Source organism: Tribolium madens, unplaced genomic scaffold (assembly GCF_015345945.1).
Source record: "Tribolium madens isolate multiple individuals breed KSU strain unplaced genomic scaffold, Tmad_KSU_1.1 Scaffold_1;HRSCAF=32;Tcas5.2_LG8, whole genome shotgun sequence".
NCBI classification, from domain to species: domain Eukaryota; kingdom Metazoa; phylum Arthropoda; class Insecta; order Coleoptera; family Tenebrionidae; genus Tribolium; species Tribolium madens.
The window spans coordinates 6,532,964-6,547,922 of record NW_025400984.1 but is presented as its reverse complement, the minus strand read 5'-3'; the positions used below and the strand labels follow the sequence as shown (position 1 = coordinate 6,547,922).

General features: G+C 33.0%; 3 protein-coding genes across 3 annotated transcripts in view; all 3 read left to right on the top strand.

Annotated features, from left to right (window-relative positions):
* Positions 1-1,498: 1,498 nt before the first annotated feature.
* Positions 1,499-8,165, top strand: LOC123004511 (sodium-independent sulfate anion transporter-like). The gene is made up of 7 exons (XM_044397836.1): positions 1,499-1,631; positions 4,112-4,542; positions 5,297-5,709; positions 6,651-6,993; positions 7,040-7,342; positions 7,388-7,533; positions 7,580-8,165. The coding sequence occupies exons 2-7, from the start codon at positions 4,185-4,187 to the stop codon at positions 7,955-7,957; spliced, it is 1,941 nt and encodes a 646-aa protein (XP_044253771.1). The 5' UTR covers positions 1,499-1,631; positions 4,112-4,184; the 3' UTR covers positions 7,958-8,165.
* A 165-nt stretch (positions 8,166-8,330) lies between these two features.
* On the top strand, positions 8,331-9,452 carry LOC123004512 (chymotrypsin-2-like). Its single transcript, XM_044397837.1, has 3 exons — positions 8,331-8,489; positions 8,542-9,072; positions 9,134-9,452. Exons 1-3 carry the CDS (start codon positions 8,432-8,434, stop codon positions 9,397-9,399), a joined length of 855 nt encoding a protein of 284 aa, XP_044253772.1. The 5' UTR covers positions 8,331-8,431; the 3' UTR covers positions 9,400-9,452.
* A 4,779-nt stretch (positions 9,453-14,231) lies between these two features.
* The window catches only part of LOC123004288, a 5,606-nt gene continuing 4,878 nt past the window's right edge, over positions 14,232-14,959 (top strand). The window contains exon 1 of the mRNA XM_044397480.1: positions 14,232-14,641. Coding sequence (XP_044253415.1) covers positions 14,384-14,641 — 258 coding nt within the window. The 5' untranslated portion in view covers positions 14,232-14,383. The remainder of the gene's footprint in view (positions 14,642-14,959) is intronic.

Sequence of the window (14,959 nt, the reverse complement as noted above, 5' to 3'; positions counted from 1 at the left end):
CTACAATACTCTGGAAATACAAAAACCTTAAATTGTTCAATTTTTGTATTCAAATGGTTACCATTTGATGGCATGTAATGACAATAAAACGACAGGAAAAAACTAATTGTCTATTTCTTTGTGGTTTTTATGGTCCATCAAACAGTAGTTTATATTTGGATAAAATATTCCACGAATTTTGAGAGGACAAAGATGTCGGAGACAACATTGTTACTTACAGAGACAAAGTCATAAATTTTGAATTGAATGTACTTTTGGTGATACACACTTCTACATAAGTGTTTTAACCGGAAAGAGTTTCAACAGCAGGTGACCCAAAAAGTGTATTTTGCTCCGGTTTTGCGTAAATGTTATTTTGGTCATATAAAATTGCTATTTTCAGTTCTTTAAATTTCTGCATAGAAAACCTTTAAATTAGTTTGAGGGGAAATTTTTGAGTTACGAAAAAGATCGAAGACAATCTGAAGAAGATATTTTTTATTTTTTTTATATAGTATACCTACTTCATTTAACTTAAATTTACAAATGAGGAAGCTGTGGTGTGACGTTATATTTTTTTTTAAATAAAAGAACACCTATTAAACTTTTCAATTAAGATAATCATAAATACTTACCTAATATGTTACGCTGATGTTTATTGCTACATTGTTTTTACCAGTAGCAATTCCTTAAAACTATTTTAAATTTAAATTATTTTAATAAATGTTAATCTTTATGACATTATTTAAAAACATCTCGTGTTATATTTATTTTATTCCTTTTCAGTCAATAAATTTTTATTATCATTCTTGTATCTTGTTAAATTAACATTTTGATTTTTCAGTCATATGATCAACTTCGCAAACAACTCAGATCCGACGTCATACAAAATTACAAGTTTCTTATCGTGAGGAAGTTGTAATTACAAAGACGTAACGATTTTATACTAAATTTTAAATTCCAATCACTTGACTCACTGCAACATCCCAGAACCAAAGCAAACTCCAATATATGTATATCAAAGTCGAGCAAAAATTTCCATTAACTCCTTTTCTAGTGGACTAGATTGTTTAAATTTTTAATCCATGATGTGTGTGTAGATTTATGAGGGACTTTTTGGAGAAGCTACATCAAAATAACAGGTTTTTGACGTAAGAAATCTGTAATTACCTACCCATCAATTACAACAAATATACGAAGTGACTTAAGTCATGAACAAAGAGGTAGCAAAAACGAAATTTCTTACGTTTCCTGGACAATGTAAATTCAATCAAATTTCCATTAAGTGTTTGAGATAACGGCACGTGTTACTGACCACAAGCACTTTTATTCAGAAAGATCCAATCTCTACCAAGAACCATCACCATCAATCCCAATAATTGAAATTCCTGTACGAATTGTCCGAAAATTTTGGCGTTGACAACATAATAACACATAAAAGCCAACTCGTAAGCGAATTAATCGGTCACGTGATATGAACCTCGCTGAATTAACAAAAAAATCTGCTTCTATGGTGCAAACCGAACAATTCTCATGTGCTTTCCAGTCGGTTTAGCTCAGTCTAGTGGCAAAGTTGGTTGCGAGTAGCTCGTGAAAGCAGTTCGGACACATCTGACTTAAGTGGACTTGGGGTGGAAAGTTTTTCGGTGCAAGTAAGTGACTTAAAATCGGCTAAACGGCACAAGGTGCATCGGCTAGACGGAATCGCGAAAAAACGAGGCAAAGCCGAGGACGCCTCTAAGTAGGTTAAAGGACGCACTTTCCAGAGCGAATTGGTTTTTCTTCAAGCGCTCGTTTGAAAACTACTATTTTTATTAACACTTTTCACGTATGCGCAATTTTTTTTAAATTTGACGTGGCACATGTTTGACGCGAAAACAAGTAACCTCCTAATAAAACGATAAGAAACATTGTTTTTGATTTGGTAATTGCGGAACAAGTCAAGTGTTGGAAAAGTTTTAATCGCAAAAGAAAATAACATCGGAATGTTGACCGGCGAATTACTTAAACGCTTTTTCACGACCAAGAGAAAGCTTTTGACCTTTGACTCCAAATCGTGCAAAATTATGATTTATTGTGCCGCAACTCCGATTAAAACAGAAGTATAGAATGAAAGGTTTAGGCTAAACCAAGAGTAACCATGAAATCTAGTTCCTCAGTGTCAGGGTCATTTCCCAAACAGAATTTTATTTTATAACTCTTTTTTCTATTGCTTGCATTTATTGCTAATATGTATTGTCTTTAATTAAATATTTTTGATTAATCTGGAAATATCATAAACAGTGACATATTTCAAGAAGTATCGCAACAAAATAGTATAGTGACCTATATTAAAATGCACCAAAGCGGAACGTCCTGATTTTTCTCGACGCGACAACCACTAAGTACATACCACCCATGACCTTTTTATTTACTTACTTCATTTTGTTTCTCCAGTTAGTTTTTGTTTACAGAGTTTGCTTTTATTTTGATTTGCTCGATTTTTCTCTTTGGTCTGTCTTCATGTTTTTTACGTTGTAAGTATTTATAATCAACAATTTTTTGATTTAATAATTATTATTGTATTCTAATTTTATTGCCCTTAACAATTTATAACTTTTTAAGTTGTATTTTTAGAAAATAATACACTTTTTCTTTTTTCTATAAATATGCAGAATTAGTCAAACGCAATAAAATTCCATGAAATGTATGGAAAAAAATCCTTTGTTTTTTATTTTTTATACTTATAATCTCTTACGGTCTGACATATGACGTCATCCACCATTTTTTTTTTAAATAGAACATACCCTTCTTATTGTCACTAATTAAAAGTTCGCATTCATAAGTGGAGTTTTAAAAAAACAAAAGAAGTATTCCCTATTTAAACAAATAATCGATGATATATTTTAGTCCGTAGTAGGCCAAAAAATATATAATTGAAAACTCAATCGAACTGTTCAAGAATTTTTTATAAATTCCCCACCAAAAAAAATATATTCTGTACTTTTGGCCTAACATTTTATTTTAAAGAAATTCATAGCATGTCTCCAAATAATATTTTTATGAGGAACCAAATATATTGTATAGTTTTTATACCATTTTGTCTTTGTTTTCTCAGAATAATTTTTCAGCATTGTTGAGACTTTCCCTTTAATTTTTAAAAATTAATTAAAAAATCCAAAATATTTTTTTCTAGTTGGCGTGTTAATTTCAAGGATACACATCATCTCATCTTTTTTATGACTTGTGAGTGAACCAAGCTAAAGACCAGTCATTGTTCTTGTTTTTAATTAAATTAAATGGAATGCTTTAATTATACAAATTAATCAACTTTTTGGTTTTACCATCCGGTACTACCATGCAAAAAAATTGAATACAAATTGAACGACAACATGCTACGTGGGGTCCACGAAACATACAAGCGACTTATTTTTTAATTAAATTGAGTAAAATATTATTAAAAAACATAGACATTAACCTTCAATTACTTCAGTTATGGTAATTAAATTTGATCGAAAGTTCAATCCGGTGAAAGTCACGTCTTTTCTAAACCCAATTAATTCCAAGCAATATTCAATTAGTGTAAAACAATGAAATGTGCGACCTTGTCGCGTCGCTTTAACCTAAATACCGGAAAAATGAATTTTTTGAATTCGTTTAGACTAGAATAGTTTTGAAACAAATTTGCTAGGGTTCAATAACCGGAATAGACATGTCAAAAACTAAACTTGGCGGACTTCACGTATTGCAAAACGTGTCTTATCCGTAATAAACATTGGAACAAAATTTCTCTAGAAAAAAATGTCTCTTAGACCTAATTCTCCTATTAGCTAAAACTCCCATGTTGGACAAAAAAAACAAAAAAACTTATTCATTTAATTCACTTTCACTTCAATCATGCAAATGCAATGTTAAAGTAATTTCGATTTTTTTGAATTTTCGCTCGACTTGGATTACATTATCACGTTTTACCCCCACTCAAAAGTTACCTAAACCCGATCTTCTAAACCCCAATTAGAACGTGTATTGCATCAGCTACAGTTACATAACTAACAGTTAACATTGGCCGTGATATTAGTATCCCTAGCTAGCCATAAATAATTCATCTTTTCCACTGAGGGGAACCACAATGACATTCTAATTTTTTTTTCAGAAGATGCCGAAATTAAATCTCACAAATAATAATTAAGCCGAATGTCAACAACAACCCATGACCTTGGGAATGCATGATGACCAAATACAACATGAACGACACTAACTCTACTACCGGGAGTCAAGTCACCCTGACTTCCTACATGATTGGGGAAAATCTTGATGAGAAAGACACCAAGGGAATTACCGTTCTTGATCTATCACAAGAACGAAAAACTTCTTCGTCTGATTTTACGAAATGGTTGAAGAATCGTGCGAGAAGGAGTTGTACCAGGAAGTTAGTCTACAAGAGGGTGCCCATTTTAAGATGGCTGCCCAAATATAATATCAGCACGGCCGTCGCTGATTTGGTTGCAGGGTTGACGGTGGGGCTTACGGTGATACCCCAGGGAATTGCTTATTCGAATGTGGCAGGGTTACCACCACAAATAGGTTGGTTGGCAATTTATGTTATCCAAAAAAAGAAGTCTTTGCCGTCTTTCAAATGTTTGAATTACTAGCAAATTATCTTGCACTAGATTTCATGTAATTAAAATTTATGCCATCGTAAAGATCAAATAAAAACAATATGGGACTTAGAAACATTGGTGTTGACCCAAATGATCGTTTTTACCTGCTTTCCTCTGCTAGAACATCTGGTGTGACTCTTATAATTTATTTTTTTGAAATTAGTACTAACAACTACGATTAAAAGTACAAAATTTAAAGTTTTTGCCTTTATTTTGTTTTAAATACGCTAGTAAAATTTGTTTAATAATTTGTTCTTATAAAAGATCACTGACACTAATTTAAAGAAATGTTTAAAAAACTTCAATGTAGCCCACAAAAAACATTGGTATTAGAATTGTGTTAGACAGGTGACTTTTGACAAACTTGCTTAACAATTTTTAATTCATATAAAATAAAAAACATTTCTCTATCCTTTTACTGTGGTAGTAAGGAATAGAGAAATGTCTTCCGGAGGATTACGTCGTTAGCAATTTTTTAAAACGTAGATTTTATTGAGTAAGCTAAGGTCAAACGGCCTAAAATAACATTTCAATTTATATTTAAATCTTTAAACTCTTGATAATTAAATCCAATATAAATCTAGCGAAGCGCAAATTTTTAATTGTTTATAATATTTATATTAATAAAAATATTTGATGATTCACTATTGAACTTTAACACTGTTAATTTTTTGCAGGCCTTTACTCCTCTTTCATGGCCTGCTTTGTTTATACCGTTTTCGGCAGCTGCAGAGAATCCCCCATCGGACCCACAGCCATCGCTGGACTCCTCACCCGTGAAAACACCCATGGCATGGGTGTCAGTGGTGCCGTCCTTTTATGTTTCCTCAGCGGTTGTGTGGAATTCCTCATGGGACTCCTCCAATTGGGTTTTTTGATCGATTTCATCTCAGGTCCGGTTTCCATTGGTTTCACATCAGCGGCTGCCATCATCATTGCAACAACCCAAGTCAAAGACGTATTAGGTCTGGATTATCCAGGAGGAAACTTTCTGCAAGTTTGGGAACAAATTTTCCAGCATATCACGGAAACCAGACTCTGGGACTGTATTCTAGGGCTATCTTGCATGGCTGTGTTGCTGATTTTGAGGGTAAGTGGCCTTCAAAGTGAACGGATAATTTTTTTTCCTTTTTTTGAAAAAATTGTTAAATGACTTTTACATGTATACTTAACAGCTTTTTTGTGGTGGGGCGGGGAAATAAAAATGAAGCTTTTATTATATGCATTTATTCTTGATTATTAGCGATTGTTGCATGCGATCTTTTTCTTATTGAGAAATAGTACACATACAAAAAAGTTGCTTTTTTGCAATGAAAATATTTTAATTTGATATTTTCGAAAAAAAGAAGTTAAGTGAGCACTTGGTGTTACCTTGAATTATTGTAATGTTACTTCAAAATATTTAAAATGATCGCTCGAGGGATTTCCTTGAAGTGAAAGAAATGTAATTAAAAAATTTCATTCAAGAAACAATCTTACATAAACCATTTTACTAAGAATACATTACACTATATGAAAAAGAGTACTCCTGTACTCATAATTAACGAAAACAAATAATAGCAGAAATACGAACAATCAATCAAATGTTAGCTGGAACACCTCTGTAGATAGGATGAATTTACTTATTTGCAAAAAAAGTCAACACACAATACCTTAATTATCCAATAAATTAGTCAAGTCATTTTGTTCTATAACAATAGTAATAAAATACTACGTCTAACCCAAACTTAATAATTATTGCATATTTGAATTTTTTACTGCTTTTAATATCTTGATCAAAAACAGTGCATAAAATTATGTAAATATTTTTCAAATACTGAGAATTTTATAGCTGCTTTTTACGATCTGAATAAGTTCAGACTACAACTTTTGTTCAAATGTGACCATAAAATTTTTCCAATTTTTTTCTACTTTCATTGTTTTTATGTCAGTACATCATAATGTCTTTGTCAAATTGCCTTGAAACTTTAAAAATATCCCACGTGGTTGCTCTATAACTACAATTACTCTATAATATCCTTTCTTTTCCAGAGTATCAAAGACTTCAAAATCGGCCCTCAGGATGTCAAGGAACGCCGCCCTATCCACGATATCGCCACCAAATTCATATGGTTGATTTCAACCGCGCGTAACATCCTCGTGGTTGTTATGTCGGCCCTTCTTGCCTACTTCTTTGAAGTGCACGGTTCACAGCCTTTCATCCTCACCGGATTCATTAAACCCGGACTCCCGGAGTTTAAGCCACCCCCCTTCGAAATGCAAATTGACAACACCACTTACAATTTCATAGATATGTCTTCGACTCTCGGATCGGCACTTCTTGTGGTGCCCTTATTGTCAATTTTGGAAAACATCGCCTTGGCTAAAGTGTTTGGTGAGTCTGGGAAAACCCAAAGCGAGAAAATTAATTTTTTTTTCAGCTGATGGAAAAACGATCGACGCAACGCAAGAAATGTTAGCTTTGGGAATTTGCAACATTGCGAGTTCTTTCGTCCAGTCGATGCCTGTCTCGGGGGCGTTGTCACGGGGGGCTGTCAATCACGCTAGTGGGGTAAAAACGACTTTTGGTGGGATCTACACTGGAATTATTGTAATTCTATCCTTACATCTCTTCACTCCTTATTTCTCTTATATTCCCAAAGCTTCCTTAGCTGCTGTCATCATAGCTGCGGTAGTGTTTATGGTTGAGTTTCACGTCATCAAGCCAATTTGGCGGACTAAAAGTAAGTCAACACAACTTTTAAACACTCCTAAACGGTTTTTCGCAGAATCGGATTTAATCCCCGCCTGTACCACATTCGTTTGTTGTCTGTTTTTACGTCTAGAAATCGGAATTGTTGTCGGAGTTGGGATAAATTTAATTTTCCTTCTGTATGCAACAGCACGGCCTTCAGTTCATGTGGAAAAAGTCTCGGTAAGTTTAAAAAATGTTAAATTTAAGTGAAAACATTTCATTTTAGGCCTACTCGGGATGCGACTACCTCCTAATTACCCCCGACCGAAGTCTGACTTTTCCCTCAGTCGAATATGTCAGAACTGTGGTCTCTAAAGCCGGAGTTAAACAAGGCTCGAGTTCAATTCCCGTTGTTATAGACGCGAGACATATACAGGGTGCTGATTTTACAGCAGCGAGAGGTATCAAGTCGCTAATTGAAGATTTTCATAAAAGGAAGCAACCGATTTTGTTCTACAATTTGAAACCAAGTGTCATAAGTACTTTTCAAGGTGTTCAACCAAAAGACTTTATTTATTGTGAAACTTATTTCGAATTGAATGAACTCTTGAAACGATATTCGGGAAAATCTGAATCGATTTCGATACAAAATAGTGATAATTAATAGTGATTGTGATAAGTACAGATCAATATGATTTTAGAGAGTGACAAAATGACGAATTTTATAAAGTAATTAAGTATACCTCACAAGTCTAATTCAGAAGTATTTTAGTGTTACGAAATGTGATCTTTTAGTTAAGAAATTATTTTATTAGAATTTTTGTTGTAAGAACATTTTGTATAAGCCGTCCAATAAATTTTTAAAATTATAATTTTATCTTTTATCTTATTTGGCTCTAATTAAAACTTAAACTAGCAATTTTTCCGAAATAAACAGCAAAATTTAATTTGAGTAAGATATTTCCTGACTACCTTTAAAAAAGATAATTATTATCTTCAAGAGTATCCACTTTTTAACAATACCATTAATACTCGAGCACAAAATATTGATTATAGTTCAATAGGAATCAGATAAAAATCAGATTTCATCAACTCCAAAAATCTATATAAGTGTCTAAACTCTAATCCAGACAATATAATGCACCTCACAATGAAACTATTTTTCTTGCTGGTCGTTACCATTGCTCTTGCTTCGGGTAAGTACCAAGCATACCTCCAATCCCATTTATAATTTTAATTTTTGTTTAGGTAAACCCTCCCCGGGTCCTAAAATCGGCCGTCGTAGTTTCTTCCAACCTAGTGTTCGCGTCATCCATGGCGACGATGCCACCGAAGGCCAGTACCCCTACCAAATCTCATACCAATGGGGAATCCTTGGTGTTTACGAACACGTCTGTGGAGGCTCCATCATCTCCCCCACATTCATTCTCACAGCTGGCCACTGTGTTACTCAAGTCCCTGAAATAGGTGAACATAAAATTGTAGCTGGAATAACCGAACTGAACGAAAAGAACAACGAAAGACAAGAAATTCAAGTCGTGGAGAAAATCGTCCATCCAAATTTTACAGGAGGTGTAGGTCCCAACGACGTTGCTCTTCTTAAATTAGCGAAACCGTTGGAATTCGGCGATTTGGTAAAACCGGTGGTTTTACCTGAAGCCGATTCGGTGCCTTCCGGAGATTCAGTTTTGACGGGTTGGGGGTCTACTTCTACCACAGTTATCCCAGTTTTGCCCAACCATTTGCAAACTGTTACTATCCCAATCTTAGAGTATACTGGTATGAGCAGAAGTGACTTAAACATTTTGTTTGCAATTTTCTAAATTTTGTTTGATTACAGATTGTAAAACGGCAATTGATGCTCTTTTGGACGGTGAAGCAAATCCTCTTTCAGAAGTATCAAACATTTGCACTCACTCAAAATCTAATGGCGAGGGGGCCTGTTCAGGTGACAGTGGTGGCCCATTGGCTCAGAATGGTACTGTTATAGGGATTGTTTCGTGGGGTTTCACACCATGTGGGTCGGAAAAAGCACCCTCCGTTTATACCAGGGTTAGCAATTTTATCGATTTCATCAAGGAAAACGTAAACGACTTACCAAAGTAAAATAAAAATATTGTATTATGTAAAAAACAAATAAAAATACCATTCAAAATAAATAAACATCATTGTTTTTTTAATGTGTTAAACAGGCTGTTTTTATTGTCACAATTTTAAGCAGGTGATAAAATATTCAATTTTAAGACAAAAATTTCCTATGAATATGTATTGAAAAATGTAAGGGAGTTACATTCCCTAAAAGAGTTTAGCCCAATATTTCAGAATCCATTTCAAATAAAATTACAAAACTTGATGCAGGTGATAACCTTTATAAAATCTGCCTATATTTGCTTGGATTTTATAGTTTTGACTTGCCAAAGCAACCAGCTGGCCGTTGAAGCAATCTCGAAGGAAACAATTGAAGGATTGGGGTTTCTTAATCGCTGAAGACCCAAAAAGTCAATTGCCTCCATATTGCACCATAAAATTCAAGAAAATATAGACAGACTTTACACCTAAACGAATACAAAAATCAAATGTCGATTTTTTTTAGTTAGAGGCGTCCTAAATTAGGGGGTATAAGGTAAAAAGAGTTTAATTTTAAAGCTGTTTATAATCTCTAACATAAATTTTAAATTGATTTTACTTAAAAACGGTAAGTTATATCAAAACAACGCAAGAGACATTTTTAAGAAACTATGAAATTTGTTGTTGAAAATGGCAAGAAGCTACAGCCAAAATTGTTAGGATACTTTTCACCATATCGTATACCCACCACTTGACATTTGATCTTTGAATAAAACCTGTACCAAATTTTATAATTTTATCTAAGATGGTTTCTAAAATACATATTCGGAAAACTTATTAAAAGACCTTCAAGGGGTGTAGGAAGCATTTTGCTTCCTGTCAATAATAAAAAAAATATTTCAAAAAAATAGGTACATAGTTGTAAACAGAAAAACTAAATATACCTACAGCAGCCATAAATTACTTAAAAAAAATTAAAACATACAGGTGGTTCCACTGTTTCACTGTTATTAATCAATCGATCAAAACATTTTACATTAAAAAAAATGTAAAAAGAGTCTCTAATAAACCAAATTAATAATAAAAAGAAAAATCTTTTAAAACAAGCAGTCATCGTTTATGTCGTTGTTACACTCATAAATACAATAAAGTGTTGACCCAACGCTTCTATAGTTATACCAAGTGGTCCAAAACTAACATGCCACATTCGAACAACAAATAATATCAATGTACTGCTGGTTGCATTAATTTATAGGAGTAATAATTATTTAAACTTGAATTCTTACTTTCTAGATATAACAGTATACCTAGAGTTAGGTGCTTCAATATTGCTGGCTGTATAAATTCTATTACCTTGTTTATTGCATATCTAATTCCAATTAAATATCTTTTATATTTAATTATGTAGGTACATGCTTTTCAAATTCTCGTTTAGATATTTTATGAATTTTAATTTTTTAAATACATACATACCATGAAAACATTAAAATTAGCAAGAAGTAAAGCTAGCAAAATCAGTTTACTCGTAAATTTATATATTTATAATGTACGTTATTCCAACATTAAAAGCGCAAAATTCAATTTCTTTGTTTATCTTTGGTGATTTTATTCCTTTAAAAAACTACATGTTTTAACATCAACAAAAAACGAATATTTACCAATTGTTGTATTTTCCAATCCAAAAACTCACACTAGGTTTAAGATTACGAAACAAAACATTTCGATTAATGTTTAACATTATAATCACTGCTTTATATAGACCTACTTAATGAAAATAGAGTATGTTGATATCGTTAAGTGTACCTACAATCTTCACTCTAAAATTGCTACTTTATACAATTATTTGATTTTTTTATTTCACTTTTATTTTATTTGAGTAGTATTCTTTCACTTTATTTTTATTTTTTTCACAGTTATTCACATTTCATGCAATTCAGATTTTTAAATTATAGCGAAATTGTTTGAATTAAAAGAAAAAAATCTTATCATCATTACAAACATATTTTCTAATTTGCTCAAAGAAATTCTAGTAATATAACAAAGCGACTAAGCAGAAAATTATACGACTATTCACTTTGCTCAACATTTTTCATAGCAATTACTAACTGTAGCACAATAGAAATTAAAATACATTAACGCCTCGGAAGATGATTCCCACATAATTTTGTAATTTAATAATTATGTAGTATCAGACCTTGCGTTATATAATACTGAATACAAATAAATAAATTGCAATAGTCGAGTGTTTAAAAAGTTGACTGCCTTTTAAGCCAATGCGGGTGAATGCCCATGGACTTCATTAAGCCAAGCCTAAGTCGCTTCGAGAATCTAATAAAATATCACTTGTCCTAATATAGATGCAATAAAAATTGCAACTGTGCATTTATGAATTGAAAAGTGGCGATAAACTTCCTCAATAACTCTCTCTTTAATCTAATCCAGAATTCTCTTCATTTCTTTCCTCAAAAAGGATTTCTTGCACAACATTGTAATTAAATCGTCGTTCGTCACGTCCTGTAATAATCTCACCGAACTATTTTCCATAAACACAACCTGTGCATAACTGCAATTAGTCGGAATAATCCGTTCTGGTTAATAACCAGCGTAATAACCCCACTTGATAATTGTCTATGTAAAACATCGGAAAATATTTTTCTCTTGCTATCAATCTCGATTTATCAAAACGGTCATCAAAAGTGAAATTCCATCCGAAAACCCGTTTCCATTGACTTTCTCTCATTTTTTTAATTAACGTCCAGAAGAAAACAAGTGGTCATAGCTTCGGCGAGTATGCTACACGAATCGAATCATTTATGTATATGTGTTTCGAGGTAACCGTTTCTTATATTTTATTCATTCCGTCACCAGTGAAACGTTTTTTACAACAAAAACGTCGTTTACAGTTACCACTTTCGAAGTTATTGTAATTCCATATTTCCTACTAGAAAAATGCAGGCGTGCTGCATAACGACAGTGAAAGTATTTATTGTAATATGCAAAGACATGTGTTCCACGATGCACGTGTCTGTAACTCACGTGGTGACATTCCTGCGACAAGTGATAAATGGCGACAAAAAATTCGAAAGGATTTGACAAAAGCAAACAACTTTTATTTTCATATACAAACAGCAGATTTTAGGACTATTTCAAACACCTGCAGGCACTCCTTGAGTAACTGATGGCAAGACAAAAGCATGCGAAGGACATTAACGGTGTTTAAACGCCTAAATGCTAGAGTTGAGTAATTAAATTGACTTGAAGATTGTTTAATTTTGAAATGATGACAATAAGTTGGCTGTATCAATGTCGATATTTCTCGCAAAAGGATGGATTTAATTGGATAGACATAAACTGTTTTTTTGCCCTCTGGCACTGTCATCAACCAAATGACCGGGAAGACCTAATTAGCGAGGAAATGAGCAAGCATGAAGGTGGTAAATAAGTAATGGTTGACCAATTTCATACAAGTAAAAACTTTAGAAAATAATTCCGTGTCGTGTTGCCTTTTCCAAAAATCGTTCAAAGAACTTGTAATAAATCCTGTTAAATTTCAAATTCCGTTTCATTTGAATTAAACCTTCGAAGTGAAATAAATTCGTTTCGGAACAAATTATTACAGGAAATAATTTATGCATTTCGTAATAGAATAATCGTCGAAAACCGTCTACTTTTAACACGATTATCTGCATGGTTAAATGAAAGCTTGTGTATCGCTAAAACTAGGTTTATTAAGTAAATTTTCTCTAAATAAATTGCAAAATTAAGTGTGACTTGAATTTAAGTTACTATTCCTAAGACAACAAACATAGATAATGAAGTGACATTATTATTCCTCAAGCATAAACGTTCGCAAATTGTCTATGCAGAAGATTTCTCTTTGTCAGTGATGCAATGCGGTCTAAATCAACAATAAAAGTTTGATCACAAAAACTTAAAAAAATAATACGAGATTATGTCACCCGCAAACAATAAATATCTAAGCTTCAAAAATACGACTACTTTTAAGACTTCATCTTTTTGTTATGTATAATTTCGAAGAAAAAACGTAAAAAAACCCTCACCGACTGCGACATTTATTTTAAAATAAATAGTAAGTAAAACCAAAAATACTAGACCAATGGAAAGCTTAAATAATACCGAGACTTGTTGAAGACAGTAACCACCCTGGGAGGAAAAGGCACCTTCCTCCAGTGTAATACATATAATTTTTCCTACGATCCAGCAAGAAAAACTTCAAAACTAACAATTTCTCCAGTTTTACCATTAAATCTTTTTGTATGTTTTTCAGTTTCTATGGGGGAGGTAAAATTTTTACCTCCCTGATAGGTTTTACTATATTTTTATTGTAATTTTGACAAATGAAGGAGGTAATTGGACACTTTACTTTCGAAATTAACATGAAAAAACTTATTTTACAGTTGTAGATTGTAGAAAAAAATATTTATCAGATTTTAGTTAGTACCATGACTGATGTAAAGTTATACACAAATTGCCACAAATCCTTAACTCTTTTATTAAAAGACAATTAAAAATACATTTTTCTACTCTTAAATTGTAGTCCTAGCTGACTTTTTGGTTTCCAAAAATTGAAATCAAATAATTCGTCTTGATGAAAACGGTTGTCACTTCCTAACCGCGATGAAATCGTAATGCCAGTTAAAATAGGATTAGTTCCATGAAATATTACAAAATAACGCAATTTCACAGCACCAGCACGAATCATCAAATTTTTGCTTAGAGTTCAATAATCGATGATTTACTAATAGAAATTGCAGATAATTGAAGATGAAAAAAAGTGGTGGTCTTCGATGTCCCCAATTGAACTCGCAGGTATTAGCTTTCACCACTGATAGATGAAGAGAGCAGACATAACAAAGCAAAATCTTGCTCTTAAGACAGTCGCAGGCCGATCCTCAACGCGCGCGTTTAAAACCCGACTATTATGTGAACCGATCAGTGGTCTAATGTAACATCAACAAACAATGATGTGAAAATTACTTAAGTAGAACAAAATTGTGTAAAAATGACGGAAATACAGAAAAGTGACGAAAACACGGACAATAAAAATTCGATAAATACGGTTTCATCAAAATTATCCACCGATCAACTCATCTGCAAATCTCCACAAGAATCCAACAGTTCGGTTAAATCTTTGGAGAAAATCATCGTGGGGGGTGACGATGGATCCTTGTTGTGTCTGGGGTTGCTCCAGTTTATTTTCGGGTTTCTGATGGTGGTTTTCGGAGGGTTGGTGCTCCAATACGATGCCAGCTTGTCGCAGGTCAGTGCGTTGATCCAACTCGGTTGCCTCCGGTTGTTACATAAATTAATTTTCTTTTTGGCCTCCTGACATGTAAATGTCAAATTAACGTACAATTGACACCTATTGAAAGACTGTATTTACAGTCGCCTGAGCATTTTACGCACAGACGAGTGTAAAGTGACAGTTTTACCGCACTGCCAAAATTATCTTCATAGACTTTTATAAAAAAAAACTGTTTGTAAGATGATAACATTTTTAATAAAACGCTCTACACACAACCTTTCAATCTTAGAACTCTTTTTTCTTCACACCACTTTATAATTATAAACACATTGT